Here is a 17,804-nt window from a genome sequence, read left to right as displayed (position 1 = left end):
ATACTAACTGCATTAGCTAAAATGAACTAACAATGAGCAATACAGCTTTTCATCAATTATTAATCTTTGTTAATGTTGGTTAGCGCCAATCCTTTGTGCTAGTTCATTGTGCATTAACTTATGTTAACAGTAACGTTTAATTGTAATAATCTATTAGTAAATGCTAAAATTATTGTAAAATTTGAAGAGTTTGGTTCCAAAGCGCGATAAACGCAAACAAACAAACAAAAACGCAAACAAACAACAACAAAATGTAAGCCATCAAAATCTAACAATTTACGCGAGAGGCACTCGGGAGACGAAAAAATTTCGGCTGTTGCTTGTTGTCACTTGACAGCATCAAGCTTCTGTCATGCTAACACATTGACCCCAGAGGATCTTATGAAAAACTTTCCATTATTTTACTTAAAGTCAACAAAAATCAAGCAGGAGCAAAATATTTTACAGCTGATCGCTGTCAAAAAACTTCAGCGACAACGTCCCAAGTATAACAGCAGCAATGACAGTGTTCTTAATATAACAAAGTAAGTGTTTTGATTAATGCAATTAATGTTTTAATCAGTGTATACCACTAAATGAATATAACATGGCAAAGATCAATGCACATTTATATATGGATTCAATAGATTTATGGCATTTTGAAAAAAAAAAACTTGATTTATTGCATTTTGACAAGGAAAAAATAATCAGTTTTTATAATAAATCTTAAAAAATTCAAATCCATAATTTGATTTTCAATGTTATTATAACCTAAAGATATTATGTGAAAGTTGTGAACAGAAAATAGTGGGTTTCATCTTGTCACTTTTTTTGGTATAGAAAACGCGCTTTTAGAGAAATTAGTCAAAATGGATTTGCGTTTTGGAACCAAACTCATATATAAATGATGTTGTGTTGTTAGTTCATGTTAGCTGATGCATTAACTAATTTTAACAAATACAGCCTTGTTGTAAGGTGTTACCAAATCATATTTATTCATCCTGCTTAAATGTGCCTCTTTATCTCATCATAGCCATCACGACCAGACGACCACCTGGCAGGACCCCCGTAAGGCCCTCCTTCAGATGAACCAAGCCGCTCCAGCCAGCCCAGCGCCTGTTCAGCAACAGAACATTATGAACCCTGCCTCAGGTCAGCAGCGATCCCAGACACTTGTTACGTATTAGAAACCACACTCACAGTTGCAGCATTCTCATGGTAATGCTACGGGTGTAGCAGTCTCTGTTTACATCCCACCCAATTCCACCTCTGTCTCAGCAAACTCAGAAATCTTATCTGGCATATAAAGCAGACAAATGCAAATGAATCCATATGAATGGTAGTCGTTGATTAGGTTAGAAGTGTCTTGCTGGTCCCTCTCATGGATTGACAGGACTGGGCTTAAATTTTGGGCGGTTCAAGAAAAACCAAACAAGACCAGTCCTGTTCAGGATTTTCGGGTGTTCCCTCTGTCACCTATATTGTCACTCTTTAAACAACCTTTGCTGGTGCTGGAGTAATTATTTTTTTGCTTTTCTTGTTTACTAGGCCTGAATCTTCTATCATAGAAAGCTTAGCAAATTTAGGAAAATCCTATAGGTCCACCGTTCCTTGCATATAAGTTCTGATTGCTGTATTTGATATTTCAGTCCATTTTCATTATGTAGCTGATTTTCTGTGGCAAAAAGTGCAGTTTCAGTGTAGGCCCTCAGGTCACCAAGAAATAAATGGCTTCTGTTCATAATATAAAATAAGGAAATCCATGTGTTTCAGTTCAGTGAGTACTAGAAGATTCACTATGCCGGACTGTTCTCCCTCAGGTCCTCTTCCTGATGGCTGGGAGCAAGCTATTACCTCAGAAGGAGAGATCTACTACATCAATCACAAAAACAAAAGCACCTCTTGGCTGGACCCACGACTTGACCCACGTTTTGGTGAGCTTTAAATCCTCAAAGACCAAAGCAAATACGAAAGATCAGAATTGTTTAATACTGCATTACAAAACAGATTCGGACTCAAAGCGTTGATTGGATGAACTGCATTCACAGCCAAGGCTAGAATACTTGGCAACTATAATCAAACTACATTTAGGCTAGTAAACCATTTCTTAGTTTGGTTAGGGTTGGAAAGAATAGTTTATTTAGATTATCAATAATAAATTACATTTTGTCTGCTTTGTCTGCTGCCTAAAACACCCCTTATTCTTGGTAAAATCACTGTAAAGCATCATCATGGCTTATAGTTTATTTTTTATGTTGACTATATAGATAGCATCTGTCTAATAGTGTGTCTGAAAGTGATTGAGAGTGCGCGTGTGTTTGTGGCACACTATTCCGAAAGTATTCCCGCTTCCTGTGACTCATTCTTGAGGTTAGCCAAAACTGCTTCACACTCACGACTCTGCTATGTGATCCCTTTACTCACCCACACACAAACTAGTACAAACCGAATCCGCTTGTGCTGCACCCCCCCGTTCGGATATGAATTCATAATCCGTATGCACCGATGATGAGCTGAAGCTATCTGACTTGCGCAATAGTCACGTTAATCTAATGATCTTTTTCCGCTGTCAAAGCAAGCGGTTCACAGAAAGTTTGTCGGACTGAGATGTTTGTCAACTTCTATCCCTCTTTAATCCTCATCCACGTTCACAAAAGAGTCGAGCTTATGTCACTTTGAGTTACTCGCGCTCGAGGTGGTTTCCCTTTATCTCAAACCGTTTTCCCCAGGGAGTCTCTCGATCGGTTTCCTACATGTATCAACAAGCACGTTTCTTCTCAGTGTCTGTGACCAGAATCCTCACCGATAAAGTTAGGAGATAGTGAACAAACGTGCAGCAAACACGAAAGTGGTGGAGTAAGTAGTAAACAGTCTGTGAAAGAATAGAGAAAGAGAGAGAGAGACGGGGTGGGGGGGTCGGCTCTTTGAAGATTTATAAGTGTTCAGAGGACAAGCTTGGTGGGCCCCTGAATTACAGACGTAATGTGAGGGGGAGAACAGTGAGACGCGGTTAACCCATTCCTTGCCACAAATGCTGAATGTTTGGGCGTTCCCATGTGGTTTTATGTAAGTGCTTGTGTCTGCATTTTTTATGCCCTCTGTTGTTTTCATCCATCTCATCTGCATCACTGAATTGCAGACTCCTGGGCAACCTTTGTCCTTCTGCTGTGCTATGAGTTCATATATATACGTAACGGACAAGAAAGTTTGCAAAATGCAAAAACAAGTGCACACTTTTCCAAACTAAATGCACTTTCCAATAACCTGAAGCTCTATCCAGTCTAGGTCACCACTGACAATGGAGACAGTGAGGTAATTCGAGGAGGGATTGAATAGGACTGTACTCCTTTAACAAAAACCAAAGTCTGGCCATTCTCTTGAAACCCCCTTCCCACCCCGCATGAGGCCCATCGCAGGCAGAACTGTTCTCAGCTGCACATCTAGACAGACTTGAGTCAGTGCCAGGCCTCTCCATGCTGCAGCTCTGCTTCTAATCTGTTCCAGACCTTTTCAGTCAAAGAGACCCAATGTTAGAGGCTGAGAGAGGGGGAAGGGTAAAAATTGAGAAATAGAAGTAAAGAAAGAAAGCCCACAGGATAAACTTTTGCCTTCCTTCTAAGATTTCGAAGGCTGACGAGAATTAAACATGCATTACGATTTCCAGGGAAGTCCGAGATGCGTTTCGCACTTAATCTGGACCTGTAGACTTGCAAGAAATCACGCCCCCACCCACCTCCGAAATGAAAATTCTTATCCTCACATTTATGTGAAGTCTCCGTGGTGGGCAAGCGGAGCTTTGGGTTATCGGTCATGTGCCGCAGCCCATTTTATCCGCTTGGATTGTCATAGTACTTAAGTGCAGGAGTTGGCACCTTGTTGGCAAGCGCAGAATGATGTCACACTCTTGTGAAGCACTCATCTTTTCCAAAGATTTGAGCTAACCCTGACTCACAGCATTGCACTCAACAACTGCCTTATAGGGAAACTGGATAACAGGCATGACATATGTGACATCAGAGTTTCACTTTCAGAGGTGACAAAATCTCACACTTGACTTTAATTACTAGTTTTTTACTTTCTTAAGAAAATAGTGGTGCAAAACTCATCATCATCATAACGCTAGAATGTGGTGAGTTTTGCCAAGCTTGATGCTATGTGGTTGCTAGACAGTTCTAGGTGATTGTCGTTTACTTTTAAAGGGACACTCCACTTTTTAAAAAATATGCTCATTTTCCAGCTCCCCTAGAGTTAAACATTTGATTTTTACCCTTTTGGAATCCATTCACCTGATCTCCGGGTCTGGCGCTACCACTTTTAGCATAGCTTAGCACAATCCATTAAATCTGATTGGACCATTAGCATTGCGCTAAAAAATAGCCAAAGATTTTCAATAATTTTCCTATTTAAAACTTGACTCTTCTGTAGTTACAGCGTGTACGAAGACCGACAGAAAATTAAAAGTTGTGATTTTCTAGGCAGATATGGTTAGTAACTATACTCTCATTCTGGCGTAATAATCAAGGACTTTGCTGTTGTAAAATGGCTGCAGGAGGCGCAATGATATTACGCAGTGCCCGAAAATAGTCCTCCGCTATTGAAGTTACTGTTCGGCTGCTGCGTAATATCATTGCGCCTTCTGCAGCCATTTTACGACAGCAAAGTCCTTGATTATTACGCTTGAATGAGAGTATAGTTCCTAGCCATATCTGCCTAGAAAATCACAGCTTTTAATTTTCTGTCGGTCTTAGTACACAATGTAACTACAGAAGAGTCAAGTTTTAAATAGGAAAAATATTGAAACTCTTTGGTTATTTTTTACGCGATGCTAATGGTCTAATCAGTTTCAATGGATTATGCTAAGCTATGCTAAAAGTGGTAGCGCCAGACCCGGAGATCAGCTGAATGGATTCCAAAACGGAAATAATCAAATGTTTAACTCTAGGGGAACTGGAAAATGAGCATGTTTTCCAAGAAAGTGGAGTGTACCTTTTAAGCTAGAAGTACAGTTCCGTATTAACACATACGTGTGGGTCTGTGTACAGGGTGTGACGCAAATTTCATCATCAGAATAGTATGCGTGCACTGTACTCGCACCACCAGATTTTTGTAACTGTGCGTACTGTGTATGCGTAGGACGCGCATGCACGTAGAGAAGAATGTAGTATGTAGCCCACGAGATGCATTGCATTTTGTCGCACTGCACATGATGCGTCGAAAACATCTGTGTACATGTACAAGTCAAATAAACCATGCTTTGCAAGGCTGTGCTTTCGACTGTTCGGTGTGTGCATATATTCGTAAAACCGTTACAGATAGCAAGGCATTTTTGTCCAAAGCCACAAAAGGGAGGAAAGCAACATAGCAATTCGTTTTTAGAAGGCAATAATATGCAACACAGCCTGTGTAAACCCAGCTAAAGTTTTTATTTATTTATTGTTACATTCTGTGACTGTGCCTTTGATATCTTAAGTATTGACTGAGTAAGGCCATGTCAAAGATTAAAATGTATGTAAAATCACTGAACAAAATCAAACGATGCTCTTTATCTCATTATTAGATTTTGAGACTTAAGCCTGCATAGACATTTCACAGACAGGCCACATATGAGAATTGCTAAAAAAAGTTGTTTTTTGTTAAAGGAAAAACTCTTCTCGGATGTCTTTATGACATTTAGCTTAAAGATCCCTTCTCAGTGTAAGCCTGAATGGGATTTTGCACGCACTTTAACATCTTTTCCAAGTCCAACCCTTATGAAAAGTGATGGCACACCTTTTTTCGCTATAAGCTGACCAATTAGATTTTCTATGAGCATAAGACTTATAATAATTGTTTTAGTAATACTTGCTAACCATTACCATGATGTACTGAACTCTCCAAGCCTTTATAATCCACTTTTTTGTAGACAGGCTTGTGTTATGCAAGTAAGTGATATAAGACTTGCAAACAGCTGAATTTCCTCAGACCAACTTCCTGCCGCACTTGCTTTTGTGTGGCCTTCTGAGGTTTGTGTATGATAGGATAGAGCAGCTTTTCAGATTGTCTGCTTCCTTTACTCCTCCGAGCTTATCTACTAGCTGGAAAAGCAGCTGAGCTTTTGTAGAACAAACGTGTTAAACCATCAGCCGGCAAATATTTACAAATGCTTTGAAGGCCCTGGCACGGCACATGGGTTTTCTGAGACGACTCCTCTGGTTTCCCAACACACCTCTGGTCTTACCTGCAACGACAGGTGAGACGTTGTTGGCTGGAGTTGTGAGATGATCTGATAAAGATTGTTATTGCTTGGATGGTCGTGTTTCAAAGCCAGCTAGGAAAAGACAACTGGGCGAATTACGTCAATGGGTTCTTTATCTCTCTCTCTTTTTATTTGTGTTTCACTGGCACATTTTCTTCTACCACCTGATGGTTCAAGGAAGAACACGCATATGGCACCAACCTGCAGTTTAGCAATGCTTATGCAACACTTGAGTCATTCCTCCACATGGATAAGCTCTTGTTTTTTCGGTTTCTGTTTTTACTGTGGTGCGGTGTGGAGTTTACTACCCACAGATTCTCCATAACAGTCAAGTACAGGCTAGTCAGGGAAATCCAGACTTGACAATCAAGAGTTGCTGGTAGCTTTCTAGTTGTTTGGAGTAGGGGCGGGTCATGATGGTTGACCGGTTGTCCAGCAACCAAATAGGTGAACGTTTTTTTTAACATTTTGAGTAATACAGCTTTTAGAAAAGTTGCGTGTACTATACGTACACCACCATAGACTAAAGTTGGGTGTCTTTTTTTAGTATGCATGACCATGCCCTGCCAAACTTTGATTTTGAGACTTCACAGACAGGGTCACATTTTTCAAGACCTGTGAGTTTACATCTCAACCTACAGATGTCGATTTCGAAATCGCATTGATTTGTACTATAGTGTTTAGTTTCGCACGCCGCTTTTGTACTATAGTGCATTTGTGTTCCACTGTTATACAGACACGACACAACAAATGCTAGATATCGACCTGTATCAACCGGTCACTGCTGCCCCGACTCCACCAGAGTCGTCATTTGGCTTCAATAGACCCATATCTATGCAAGATAAGGGTCTTAAAGAGAAACAAACACACACACTCCCCCACTAGCACTCATACATTCCCACACACTCTTCCACGCCTTGGGCGGCATGGGGGAGGGTGTGGTGTGTCTCTGATCTGATTCCCATGGTGAGAGGAGAGCAGAGACTCATTCAGGCCCGAGGTAGAGTAAACAGACTCTGATTGAATGGTGATGAGGATAAGCGGGGAAGACGGGGCTCCCTCGCGCATGACAACACGGCACCATCGCAGCTCTCTTGTTACTGTGCATAAGTAAACAGCAGTTTTCATCGGCTCAATTACTGTAACACCGGCTTCCATTCATCTCCGACGGTTGTTTTTGGAGTGATACGCATTACTTTATTCGTTTACATTGATGGGCTTAACTCGCATGTTGTATCGTAATAATGCGTGAAAGTTACACTGTAAAAAATGCAGCATTTTTGTCAAGTCAACATGTATTTTTATGTTACTTTAGTTTAATATGACAATTTAAGTAGAACAATTTCAACTTGTTTTTGTAAGTTATGTCAAGTTATCACAGGTCAAAACTTAAAATAGTAGGTTGGACTGACTTGCAAAACATAAGTTGTTTTAACTTCATGCCACCTTAACATTTTGGACTTTAGATATTCAGCTGTTTTATTAATCTGTTATTATCCTCTGAATAATGTACTGATACCAATAACTAGGTTGATCTGTACTTGCCGATAACCAATTAGTGGACCAATAGTTTTTAAATGAACAATGTATAAAAAACAAACATAGCACTCAAAGTGAAACAGTGCTGAAATGTATTACAAAAGTAAAAAAACAACAGTACTAAATCATGGAAATGTGCTAAATGAAAAAATTAAATTAATAATAATAATAAATTAATTAGAATAATACATATTAATTTAAATACTTTGATGAAGTATTTTTTTACCTCCACTGGACATTTGAAATTACATAAATGTGAAAATATTTATATAATATTGTTTTTGTTTTTTACTTGTTGTTTTAAAGGAAAACACCACAGTTTTTCAATATTTTACTATGCTCTTACCTCAACTTAAACAAATTAATAAATCTCTATCTTTTTTCAATACGTGCACTTAATCTGCGTACAGCTCATTGTGAATGTGTTAGCATTTAGCCTAGCCCATTCATTACTTAGGATCCAAACAGGGATGAATTTAGAAGCCACCAAACACTTCTTTGTTTTCCCTATTTAAAGACTGTTACATGAGTAGTTACACAAGTAAGTATGGTGGCGCAAAATAAAACGTGATTTTTTTAAGCGGATAAAAAATGAGAACTATATGGCTGCAGGAGGCGCAATGATATTACGCAGCAGCCGAAAATAGTCCCCTTAGTAACTTTCAATGGCAGGGGACTATTTTCAGGCACACGTAATATCACTACGCCTGCTGCAGCCATGTTACAGCAGCAAAGTCCTTGATTATTACACCAGAATGAGAGTATAGTCCTAGCCATATCTGCCTAGAAAATCGCAACTTTTTAATTTTTTGTCGGTCTTGGTACACCATGTAAATACAGAAGAGTCAAGTTTTAAATAGAAAAAATATCCAAACTCTTTGGTTATTTTTAGCGTGACGCTAATGGTCTAATCAGATTCAATGGATTGTGCTTAGCTATGCTAAAAGTGCTAGCGCCAGACCTGGAGATCAGCTGAATGGATTCCAAAACTGTAAAACTCAAATGTTTAACACTAGGGGAGCTGGAAAATGAGTATATTTTCAAAAAAGTGGAGTGTCCCTTTAAGGACAAACTTAGGATCCTGCTGTTGTTTCTCTGCTAATGGCAGCATCTAGTCAGCAAAATAATTACTTTATGATATGAAGCAACGGATGCGACTCAGAACAACTACCGACATGGATTTTTGCAGATAGCTGATTGTTCCACCAATTAACTATCGGTGCCGATTAATCGACAAAACTGATTAATATGTAGGGATGCTCCGATCGATCGGCCGATAATGCTTGCTGTGCTTCTCAATGAATTATGGCGAAATGCCGCTGCATCCAAAAGCCAAGGGGCGCTCTCGTGCAGAACCTCAAAATGCGCTGTAGACGAAGAACCACACACACGTATCTATGACACGCAGCTCCAGGAAATGTCTTAAGGATATAATTAAATTGCTGTTCTTCAAACCTTTTCAGGTATTTTCATGATAATAAAGAATATGTTTAATAATTATGTTTGACGAGTGTTGCTTTTTCAAATGCATGTTATAAACGACTCAAACTAACAGTGATTTTAGATCGATAAGGACTTACCGATCAAAAGCCGTAGTACATGTAATAGCTGTGAATAAGATCGGCTGTCCGATTCAGAATAGTGATCGGCCACGTATTTTTAGTGGAGATCGGCATTGATCGGAGCATCCCTACTAATATGTCTAACTCTAGTTTATATGTCTATGTGGCATTTTTAATATGCTTTAAAGACAAACCATGTGCAAATTTATCATTGAACACCTTTGATGAGCATTTTTGTCTCTAAAATTGCAGTCATCTCAGTCACGCGTTTCCTCAACGACTACAGGGGGACTTAAATGCTTGTTACGAACAAATCACATTAACAGAAACTCCTTTTGTTTCCTCATAGCTATCAACCAGCAGCGAATTTCCCAGAGTGCTCCAGTGAAGCAAGGCTCCCAGTTGCCCTCCAGCCCACAGAGCGGAGTGATGGTTGGAAATAACCAGATCAGACTGCAGCAGCAGATCCAGATGGACAAAGAGAGACTGAGACTCAAGCAAGAGCTCATTCGCCAGAGACCACAGGTCAGATGCACACCTGTCTTGTCCTGAAACTGAACTCGGTGCACTCGTAGTTGATGACGGAGATGTTTAATTGTTATGCTTGTTTTAATTATTGCCATAAATTCACCTACTGGTATCAACATCATGGCTGGAACCGCCCACTTAGACTGGTCGCCCACTTTTTTGTTGACGTTGTTAGGTTTAGGGCAGGTAAATAAGAAAGGTAATCATGTTTTATATTATATGAGATATCGGAAGATGGGGGGTTGGCGGTAAAAGATAGTTGGGCAGATAGGTAAGGGTGGAGGGGGGTATTGCTCAGCTGCCCCTGCTTTGGAATGTAAACATGGTGTTAACGGAAAACTGCGAACCCCCTTTGGAAAAACTAAACAAATAGAGAGCTTTAGGGCTTTAGGTGGAAGCAACTCACTTGAAAGACCTTTAAATACAGATAATGCCACTGATGTTATGTTTGGAAATCCTGTGATATGTGAAATGGCGTTTACAAACCCTATTTTTAAGTTCAATTGATGTTTAATATGAAATCGACTTTAGAAATGATTATGACGATATAAAGATGGAAGTTTGTTAGCAAAGTCTAAATCTTGTTTTCTTATCTCCCCAGCTGAACATCGGCTGAACTCTTTGTGCCGTGTTATCTGTTAATCAGCGGTTGTGTCAGTATTTAAGTTTCATTTGGTCATAGGAAGTCTGTAATAAAAATGAAGATCTGCCCTAAATGACACGCAATAAACCCACACCTTCACTAGTAGACAATGTGCGAGTCCCTTCGAACCGCCCGTTTGAGCTGAGGCTGTAAAATAATCGAGGATGTTTACAGACAATCTTGTGCAATCTATTGACAAATGATAACCAGATTTGTAACTCAGGACTTGTTTGGATGGGAAGGGCTTTTATTTCACTCAAGTAGGTGATACAGGAAACTTAAGTGAAACTTGAAGGTGAAGTTTTTTTGTATTATTATCCCTCAGTGTTTTGTGTACGCGTGCGTGGGTTTCCGAGTCAAACCAGTATAGTTTGTTCTGCCTTTTTCTTCAATAGAAAAATGCATTCACTCTCATCTTTGTTCTTGGAAAATTTCCAAAGAAAATAATCAATTTAGTCTCGGCTTCCGTTGCGATCAGAGCTTCTAAAAACCCATTGTGCTCGCTTTATCAAACAAACATACATGGAAAAACTCATTTCCTCACCGTGATGCATTAAACTCTGTGCCTACAGGAGCTCGCACTGAGAAACCAGCTGCCCACCAGCATGGAGCAGGACGGTGGCACTCAGAACCCCGTGTCCTCACCTGGCATGGGCCAAGACGCCCGCAACATGACCACCAACAGCTCTGACCCTTTCTTGAACAGGTAACATGCAGGCACATACAAAACATGCACATGGTTGTAGTTAAAGGTCCAGAAGGCCTTCCTGCAAACTATGCTTGGCTACAGTATAGTTGAGTGGCGCTCATCTGTGGAGTTTTTTCATGCATCAGGCCAAAGCTGCTTTTTTGGGAGAATAGCGCCATCCAGTGGCAACCAAAGACAATGGCAATTCTCCTGAGCAGATACATCAATAGCAAATAAGGGTTTGATGAATAACAAGGCAGCCCATGAGAACATGCGGTCTTATACAAGGCCACCCCTCCCGGTTTACAAAGAGCTCATTCATCCAGCAACTCTCATTTCATTCTCTTAATTAGGAGAAACTTGCTGTATTTTTCTTCACTGTCCTTTATTTGAATTCACTACACTGTTAAACTGGCTGCTATTTATAGAGACCTTTTCTCAGACCACCAGCAAAACAACACTTTTACAATGACTCTCAAAGGCATTTCAAAGAAGGTCGCTGCAAATAGTGCATGAAAAAACTCCTGCAGCCGTTAGAAGAATAATGTGCTGTAATTATTAGCAATTATGCTGGATTGCTATATTAAAAGTTATGGGATAATGTCTACCTGGACACTTTTTATTCTTATAATTTAATTATGAAGTTAAAGGGACACTCCACCTTTTTTTAAATATACAAAAATAGATTTTTACCGTTTTGAAATCCATTCAGCTGATCTCTTTAGCATAGCTTAGCATAATCCATTGAATCTGATTAGACCATTAGCATCACACTAAAAAATAACCAAAGAGTTTCAATATTTTTCCTATTTAAAACTTGACTCTTCTGTGGTTACATTGTGTACTAAGACTGACGGAGAATTAAAAGTTGTGATTTTCTGGGTAGATATGGCTAGGAACTATATTCTCATTCTGGCGTAATAATCAAGGACTTTGCTGCCGTAACATGGCTACAGGAGGCGCAATGATATTATGCAGCGCCAAAAAATAGTCCTCTGCTATTGAAAGTTACCAAGGGGACTATTTTCGGGCGCTGCGTAATATCATTGCGCCTCCTGCAGCCGTTTTGGGGCAGCAAAGTCTTTGATTGTTGCGCGGGAATGAGGGTATAGCGTGGGCCATGTCTGCCTGGAGGATCGCAACTTTTAATTTTCCGTCAGTCTTGTACATGATGTAACTACAGAAGATGAAGTTTTAACTCTTTAGACCATTTAGCAGCGCCCTCGAAAATAAGCAAAGAGTTTCGATATTTTTCCTATTTTCGGGCACTGCTTAATATCATCGCGCCGCCTGCAGCCGTGTTGCGGCAGCAGAGTCCTTGATTATTACACCAGAATGAGAGTATAGTTCCTAGACATATCTCAACTTTAAATTTTCCGTCAGTCTTAGTACACAATGTAACTACAGAAGAGTCAAGTTTTAAATAGGAAAAATATCGAAACTCTTTGCTTATTTTTAGCGCAATGCTAATGGTCTAATAAGATTCAATGGATTATGCTAAGCTATGCTAAAAGTGGTAGTGGCAGACCCGGAGATCAGCTGAATGGATTCCAAAACGGTAAAAATCAAATGTTTAACTCTAGGAGAGCTGGAAAATGAGCATATTTTAAAAAAAAGTGGAATGTCTCTTTAAGACTGTCTGAACTTTTGAGTTAAAGTGCATACTTGAAATATTACAATATTATTCAAGTTAAACAATACACCATCAAAGTAAGTAGGTGTTCAGCTGGCATCTTCCTAATGTTTTATTCTCTCTGCAGCGGGACGTATCACTCCAGAGATGAGAGCACGGATAGCGGACTGAGCATGAGCAGTTACAGCGTCCCCCGCACCCCAGACGACTTCCTCAACAGCGTGGATGAGATGGATACAGGTACAGCACTCGACCGAATTAAATATATGAATTAAAATACACTGTGACATTTGAATAGAAAAAGAATATGAAAAACTGACCAATTTCGCTCTTAGGTGAAAGCCTCGGCCCTGTCTCCATGGCAACACAGCCCAGCCGTTTCCCCGACTACCTGGATGCCATCCCGGGCACAGATGTGGACCTGGGCACCCTCGAGGGAGAGAGCATGGCAGTAGAGGGTGAAGAGCTGATGCCCAGCCTCCAGGAAGCCCTGAGCTCCGACATCCTCAACGACATGGAGTCCGTGCTCGCGGCCACCAAGATCGACAAGGAAAACTTTCTAACCTGGTTATAGAGCATCTGAAGCCAGCACTACGCCTTCCTTTCCAACATGCTGAACTGCTGCCTAGTCCAAATCTGTGAAGGATGTGTAGTTGCTTTGAGGTGAAAAGACATTTCACCCTACTGGACACGTAACATGTTTATTTTCCTTTTCTTAACTTCCTTCAGCCGAATCGTCCTTTTTATTTCTTCAATCTTTTGTTTTTATTTTTGCGTCTGCATCCTCAAGGCTGGGCCATGAACAGACAAGTATTCACAAATACCCAAATCCTTCTCATGGCTGTGCTATATGACGGCCTGTGTGCGTGTGCGTATCTGTCTGATGGATGCGCATCTGTGTCCTTTTTCCTTGTGAACTCCGACAAATCTCGCTAAATCGACCAGCACAACCTTCCCTGATATCAGCTCATACAAGGCTGAGAAACCAAAAACTTTGCTTCTGAGGAGGTCTTCTGATGGGATTTGCGTATTAAAATCGAAGGGTTTCAACGTAAGGCTTTGATTAAAACAAATCCTGCTGCTTGGCTGTGCCAGCATCTTACACTAGAAACTTGTAATCAAGTGCCTTCGGTTTTGTTTTATGGAGAAATCTAAGTGAGATACTGTCATTTTATGCTATATATATATATCATAGATCAAATTTGACAACACTATGTTTTACTTACTCATTTCTGTAATCAAAGTATTTCTTTAAAGGTTTTATAAAAAAAGAAATTATGTCTGGAATTAGGGTTTATTGTTTTGTGAACCCTAACCTCTGTGTGTCAGTTTTATTTAAGCCTGAATTTGTTTCTTGAGGGTTATGGCATTTATATGTGATCAAAGAACAAACTGAATCTCATTTTGTTTTAACAGATTTAAACTAAAGTTTACCCATGCTGCCTTTTTAGTACAACTTTACAACAAGACACTGAATCGATGGACATTATTATTTTCTATGCTTCATCATAATCATTTGGTGGAAGTCTGTTTTTAATGTTTTTATCTTACAATTTTTGTATAATATGCTCTTGCTTACTGTTTTTAGTGAAGATATCTCCTGATATCCTCGAACAAAATATCATGGGCACTTTGATCAACTATTAAACACAATAGTCTGGCTTTTTTAAACAAGACATCTCTCATATGAGCTCCAGTAGAGGTTTGTGCCAGTTGATGTTTGGTGCTGAGACTGATATTAGGCAGGAAAGAAGGTTCTGATAAGTTTTAGATGGGTAGATGGGCATGTCTTGAGAGTTAGTGGTGTAGCTTAAACATGACTTGGTAACCGTGGACACGAATGACTTCAAGGAAACAATCGGTTAGGATTTTTCTGAATGAGGCTTCCAAAGACTGTTTTTGTAATCGTGATTCTCTTTGAAATTTAAGGGTGACAAACTAATTTATCATACTGTGTGTGTACACATAAGCTAATGAGAAATGGTCGAACTGATTTTGTGAGGGTATTTCTAATGAAGCGTGATTTGACAGGTCCTCGAATGCTGTTATAACTAAAGACACTATAAGCAGGTTAACTAGATTGGCCTTTTTGTTACATGGTTTACATTATTTCGCAGTAGTAGTAACACTACAGGGACATCTGTACAAATTTGCTAAAATAAACTTCCTCATGTTTACAAGACCTTTACACTACAATGTTTTAGAGAAACTGGCCCATACTCTTGTGTTTTAACATTTTTATTTTTTTTAAAGGTGAAGTTTTATGAGTTTAATATTATGTGGTCTGTTGGTCTCGATTGCCTCAGTTAGAACAACGTGAGAATTTATGATCAAAAATGGCAAGCTATGTCATAGTGATCAAATGAGAGGTTTTAAAGAAAATTAAAGTTAAACAAAACCTTAGTGAAATATCTATTTTCAAACATAGTATTGATGGCAGACTACCGGGTTAAACGTGTCGGAGAGAGCAATGCAACAAGATGTTTTTATGAATTGTGGGTACAGTGCTGGTTGCACGTTAATAGAACATTGAGTAAAATGTATATGTCACTTAAACATGATTTTATGCTTGCTTAGTGTGCAACTGTTCAGAATATATAGTAACTGTTTACTTTATTTTTATTTTATTGTTTTGTAGTGGTAGTACTAATCACACAAGTTAATGGATTGGTATTTAGAGTTCTTTAAATGCACCCAGAATGAATTTATATCCTGTTATGATCTCTTTTTTTTTAAATCTATGTATGTGCATGTACCTTAGAACCTTAAGTTCTGTTACATTGTATCTCTTTACATATTACTTTCAAATTGGCCTGGAATAAAGTATATACTTTGGTAGACACTGTCTTTTAATCAGTTCATGCATTGTGAGTAAAAATAAATGTATATCACCAGGGGCTTTCAAGCTGTGGGACGGGTAGCACAGTGAGATCCATTTCGTCATGGAAAGCCAGTGTTATGGTGAATGAAACACCAAAAAAATTAATGACTAACAATGACAATGATTTTGCTATCTTACTTTGTGTTGTATTGGTATTGTAGTTAAACATATACTTCATGGGTCAAAGAAAAAAGTTTGAACAACATTTCAGTACATTTTAATATTTTTTCCAGACTGATCTCACGGAAAGTCGTGTTATAGTCACCCAAAATGTGATACATTTTTTGTGTTCATGGCACGAAATTCAGCTTTTTTCCTGCTTCGAGCACGAATATCTTTTTTGTGTCACTTGAATTTCTATAAATAGTTTTTCGTGTCCGTTGCATGACTTTTATTCGTTTCATTTTATGTATTGTTTTCTCATTGTTTTTTTTTTCTTACCATTGTCAGTTGGGGATAGAATCACTTTTTGTTACATGTTTAGACATCCTAACCCCAACTCCAGGCAAGAATAGTGTTAAAAACAGAAGAAAAACATGTAGAAACCAATACATAAAAGTACATCCTAAACCAAACCTCAAATCTAACCCCAACCCCAAGTGACAATGATTTAAAAATAGGGAAAAATTTAGAAAACAATACATAAAATGACACGAAAAAGAAATTCGTGCCATGGACAAGAAAAACTTTATAAAAATTTGTGCGGGTTACACGAAGAAGACATTTATGTCTTTTTTCAAGGCATGAAAAGGGCAGAATTTCGTGCCATGGACACAAAAAAATTAATCAATTTTTTTAAGACTATAACACGACTTACCATGAGATCATCATGTTTTTTCACAATATTTTTAATGTCTCCATTTAAAAAAGTCAGGCGGCACAACCAATTATTGTCTTTTTGCCTCACAAGTTTTAATGCGCTCCCTGTGTCAAACTAATTGTTTATTTGATAGTGACATTTTAAATTATAATCTAAAAATAGTTTGAAAGTGTAAAACAACTTTACCATATAACTAACATTTGAGAACTAGACATTTAAGAACAAAAATTTAAAAAGTATAACAATTATAGACAACCATGTCTTGTATTATTAAAATTGTTAGCTAAATTAGTAGCTTATTAAAATTATTTAACTTAATGTTTTTATTTCTTAGAGGCATTCATAGCAGTTGCACCATTTGACTGTCTGGTTGCACTACCTGACCTCTGCAATGAATTTTACTTGGATGCTGGTTTGGGTTGGGCTAATCTTTTACCTGCGATATCAAATTCATAAATATACTTTTTAAATACAGTTAAAATGTGTTCAATAAAATAGCACTTTTTTAGTTTTACACTGGTTGTACCACCTGACACAGAAAGCGTACTAGCCCTTCCATTACATTAAAGTACCTAGGTAAAAAAGTAGTACACTTCCATAGTGTACTTAAAGTGCTTTATTTTCACACACTAATTTTGTACTTAATATACTAAAAATTCATCTTTAATACTTCTTAAGATGTTCTTAAGATCATCCAAGTGTACTTCACTGTGCTATTTTGAGACACTATGAATATGAACTAAAATGTGCTAAAAAATGTATTTAGGTACCACTTGTAGTAAACTCTAACCCGTCTTTGTATGAAAGTTGAGTTCAAGTTTGATACAAGTGTTAACTAAATACATTTTTTAATACAGAGATAGTATGTTAAAAGTGCATTTTGGTTCACATTCGTGGTGTCTCAAAATAGCACAAATAAGTAAACTTAGATGATCTTAAGAACATCTTAAGTACTAAAGATGAATTTGTAGTATATTAAGTACAAAATTAGTGTGCGAAAAATAAAGCAATTTAAGTACACTATAGAAGTGTACTACTTTTTCACCTGGGGACCTATTATTTCAGTTTTTAAGAGAAATCAACTGAATGATGTCATATTATCATCATTATGTGATATTAACATCTTAATAAAAGGCTCATGATTGCAGTTTTACTACCTTGACATTTGAGAACATCCAAATTGTTGGACAACGGTTTTTCAATCATCCTAAAATACGAACAACTACAAATATTTGTTTAACTTTATAGGAAAGGTCAGTGTTTTATTTATTTTCTAATTAAAATTTTTTTAACAGT

At 38.3% G+C, this 17,804-nt stretch overlaps 1 protein-coding gene across 2 annotated transcripts in view; it reads left to right on the top strand.

Annotated features, from left to right (window-relative positions):
* yap1 (Yes1 associated transcriptional regulator) overlaps positions 1-15,645 on the top strand; it is a 31,768-nt gene extending 16,123 nt beyond the window's left edge. Inside the window, exons 3-8 of one of the 2 annotated variants that reach the window (XM_073853521.1) lie at positions 1,013-1,131; positions 1,800-1,913; positions 9,665-9,840; positions 11,059-11,192; positions 12,935-13,047; positions 13,143-15,645. In XM_073853521.1, the coding sequence (XP_073709622.1) occupies positions 1,013-1,131; positions 1,800-1,913; positions 9,665-9,840; positions 11,059-11,192; positions 12,935-13,047; positions 13,143-13,381 (895 nt within the window). In that variant the 3' untranslated portion in view covers positions 13,382-15,645. The remainder of the gene's footprint in view (positions 1-1,012; positions 1,132-1,799; positions 1,914-9,664; positions 9,841-11,058; positions 11,193-12,934; positions 13,048-13,142) is intronic. The other variant, XM_073853522.1, reaches the window with a different exon arrangement.
* Positions 15,646-17,804: the final 2,159 nt, after the last annotated feature.

The sequence above is a fragment of the Misgurnus anguillicaudatus genome, chromosome 15, assembly GCF_027580225.2.
Source record: "Misgurnus anguillicaudatus chromosome 15, ASM2758022v2, whole genome shotgun sequence".
Taxonomy (NCBI): domain Eukaryota; kingdom Metazoa; phylum Chordata; class Actinopteri; order Cypriniformes; family Cobitidae; genus Misgurnus; species Misgurnus anguillicaudatus.
Note: the sequence above shows the minus strand (reverse complement) of the source record. Positions and strands in the feature narration are given on the sequence as shown.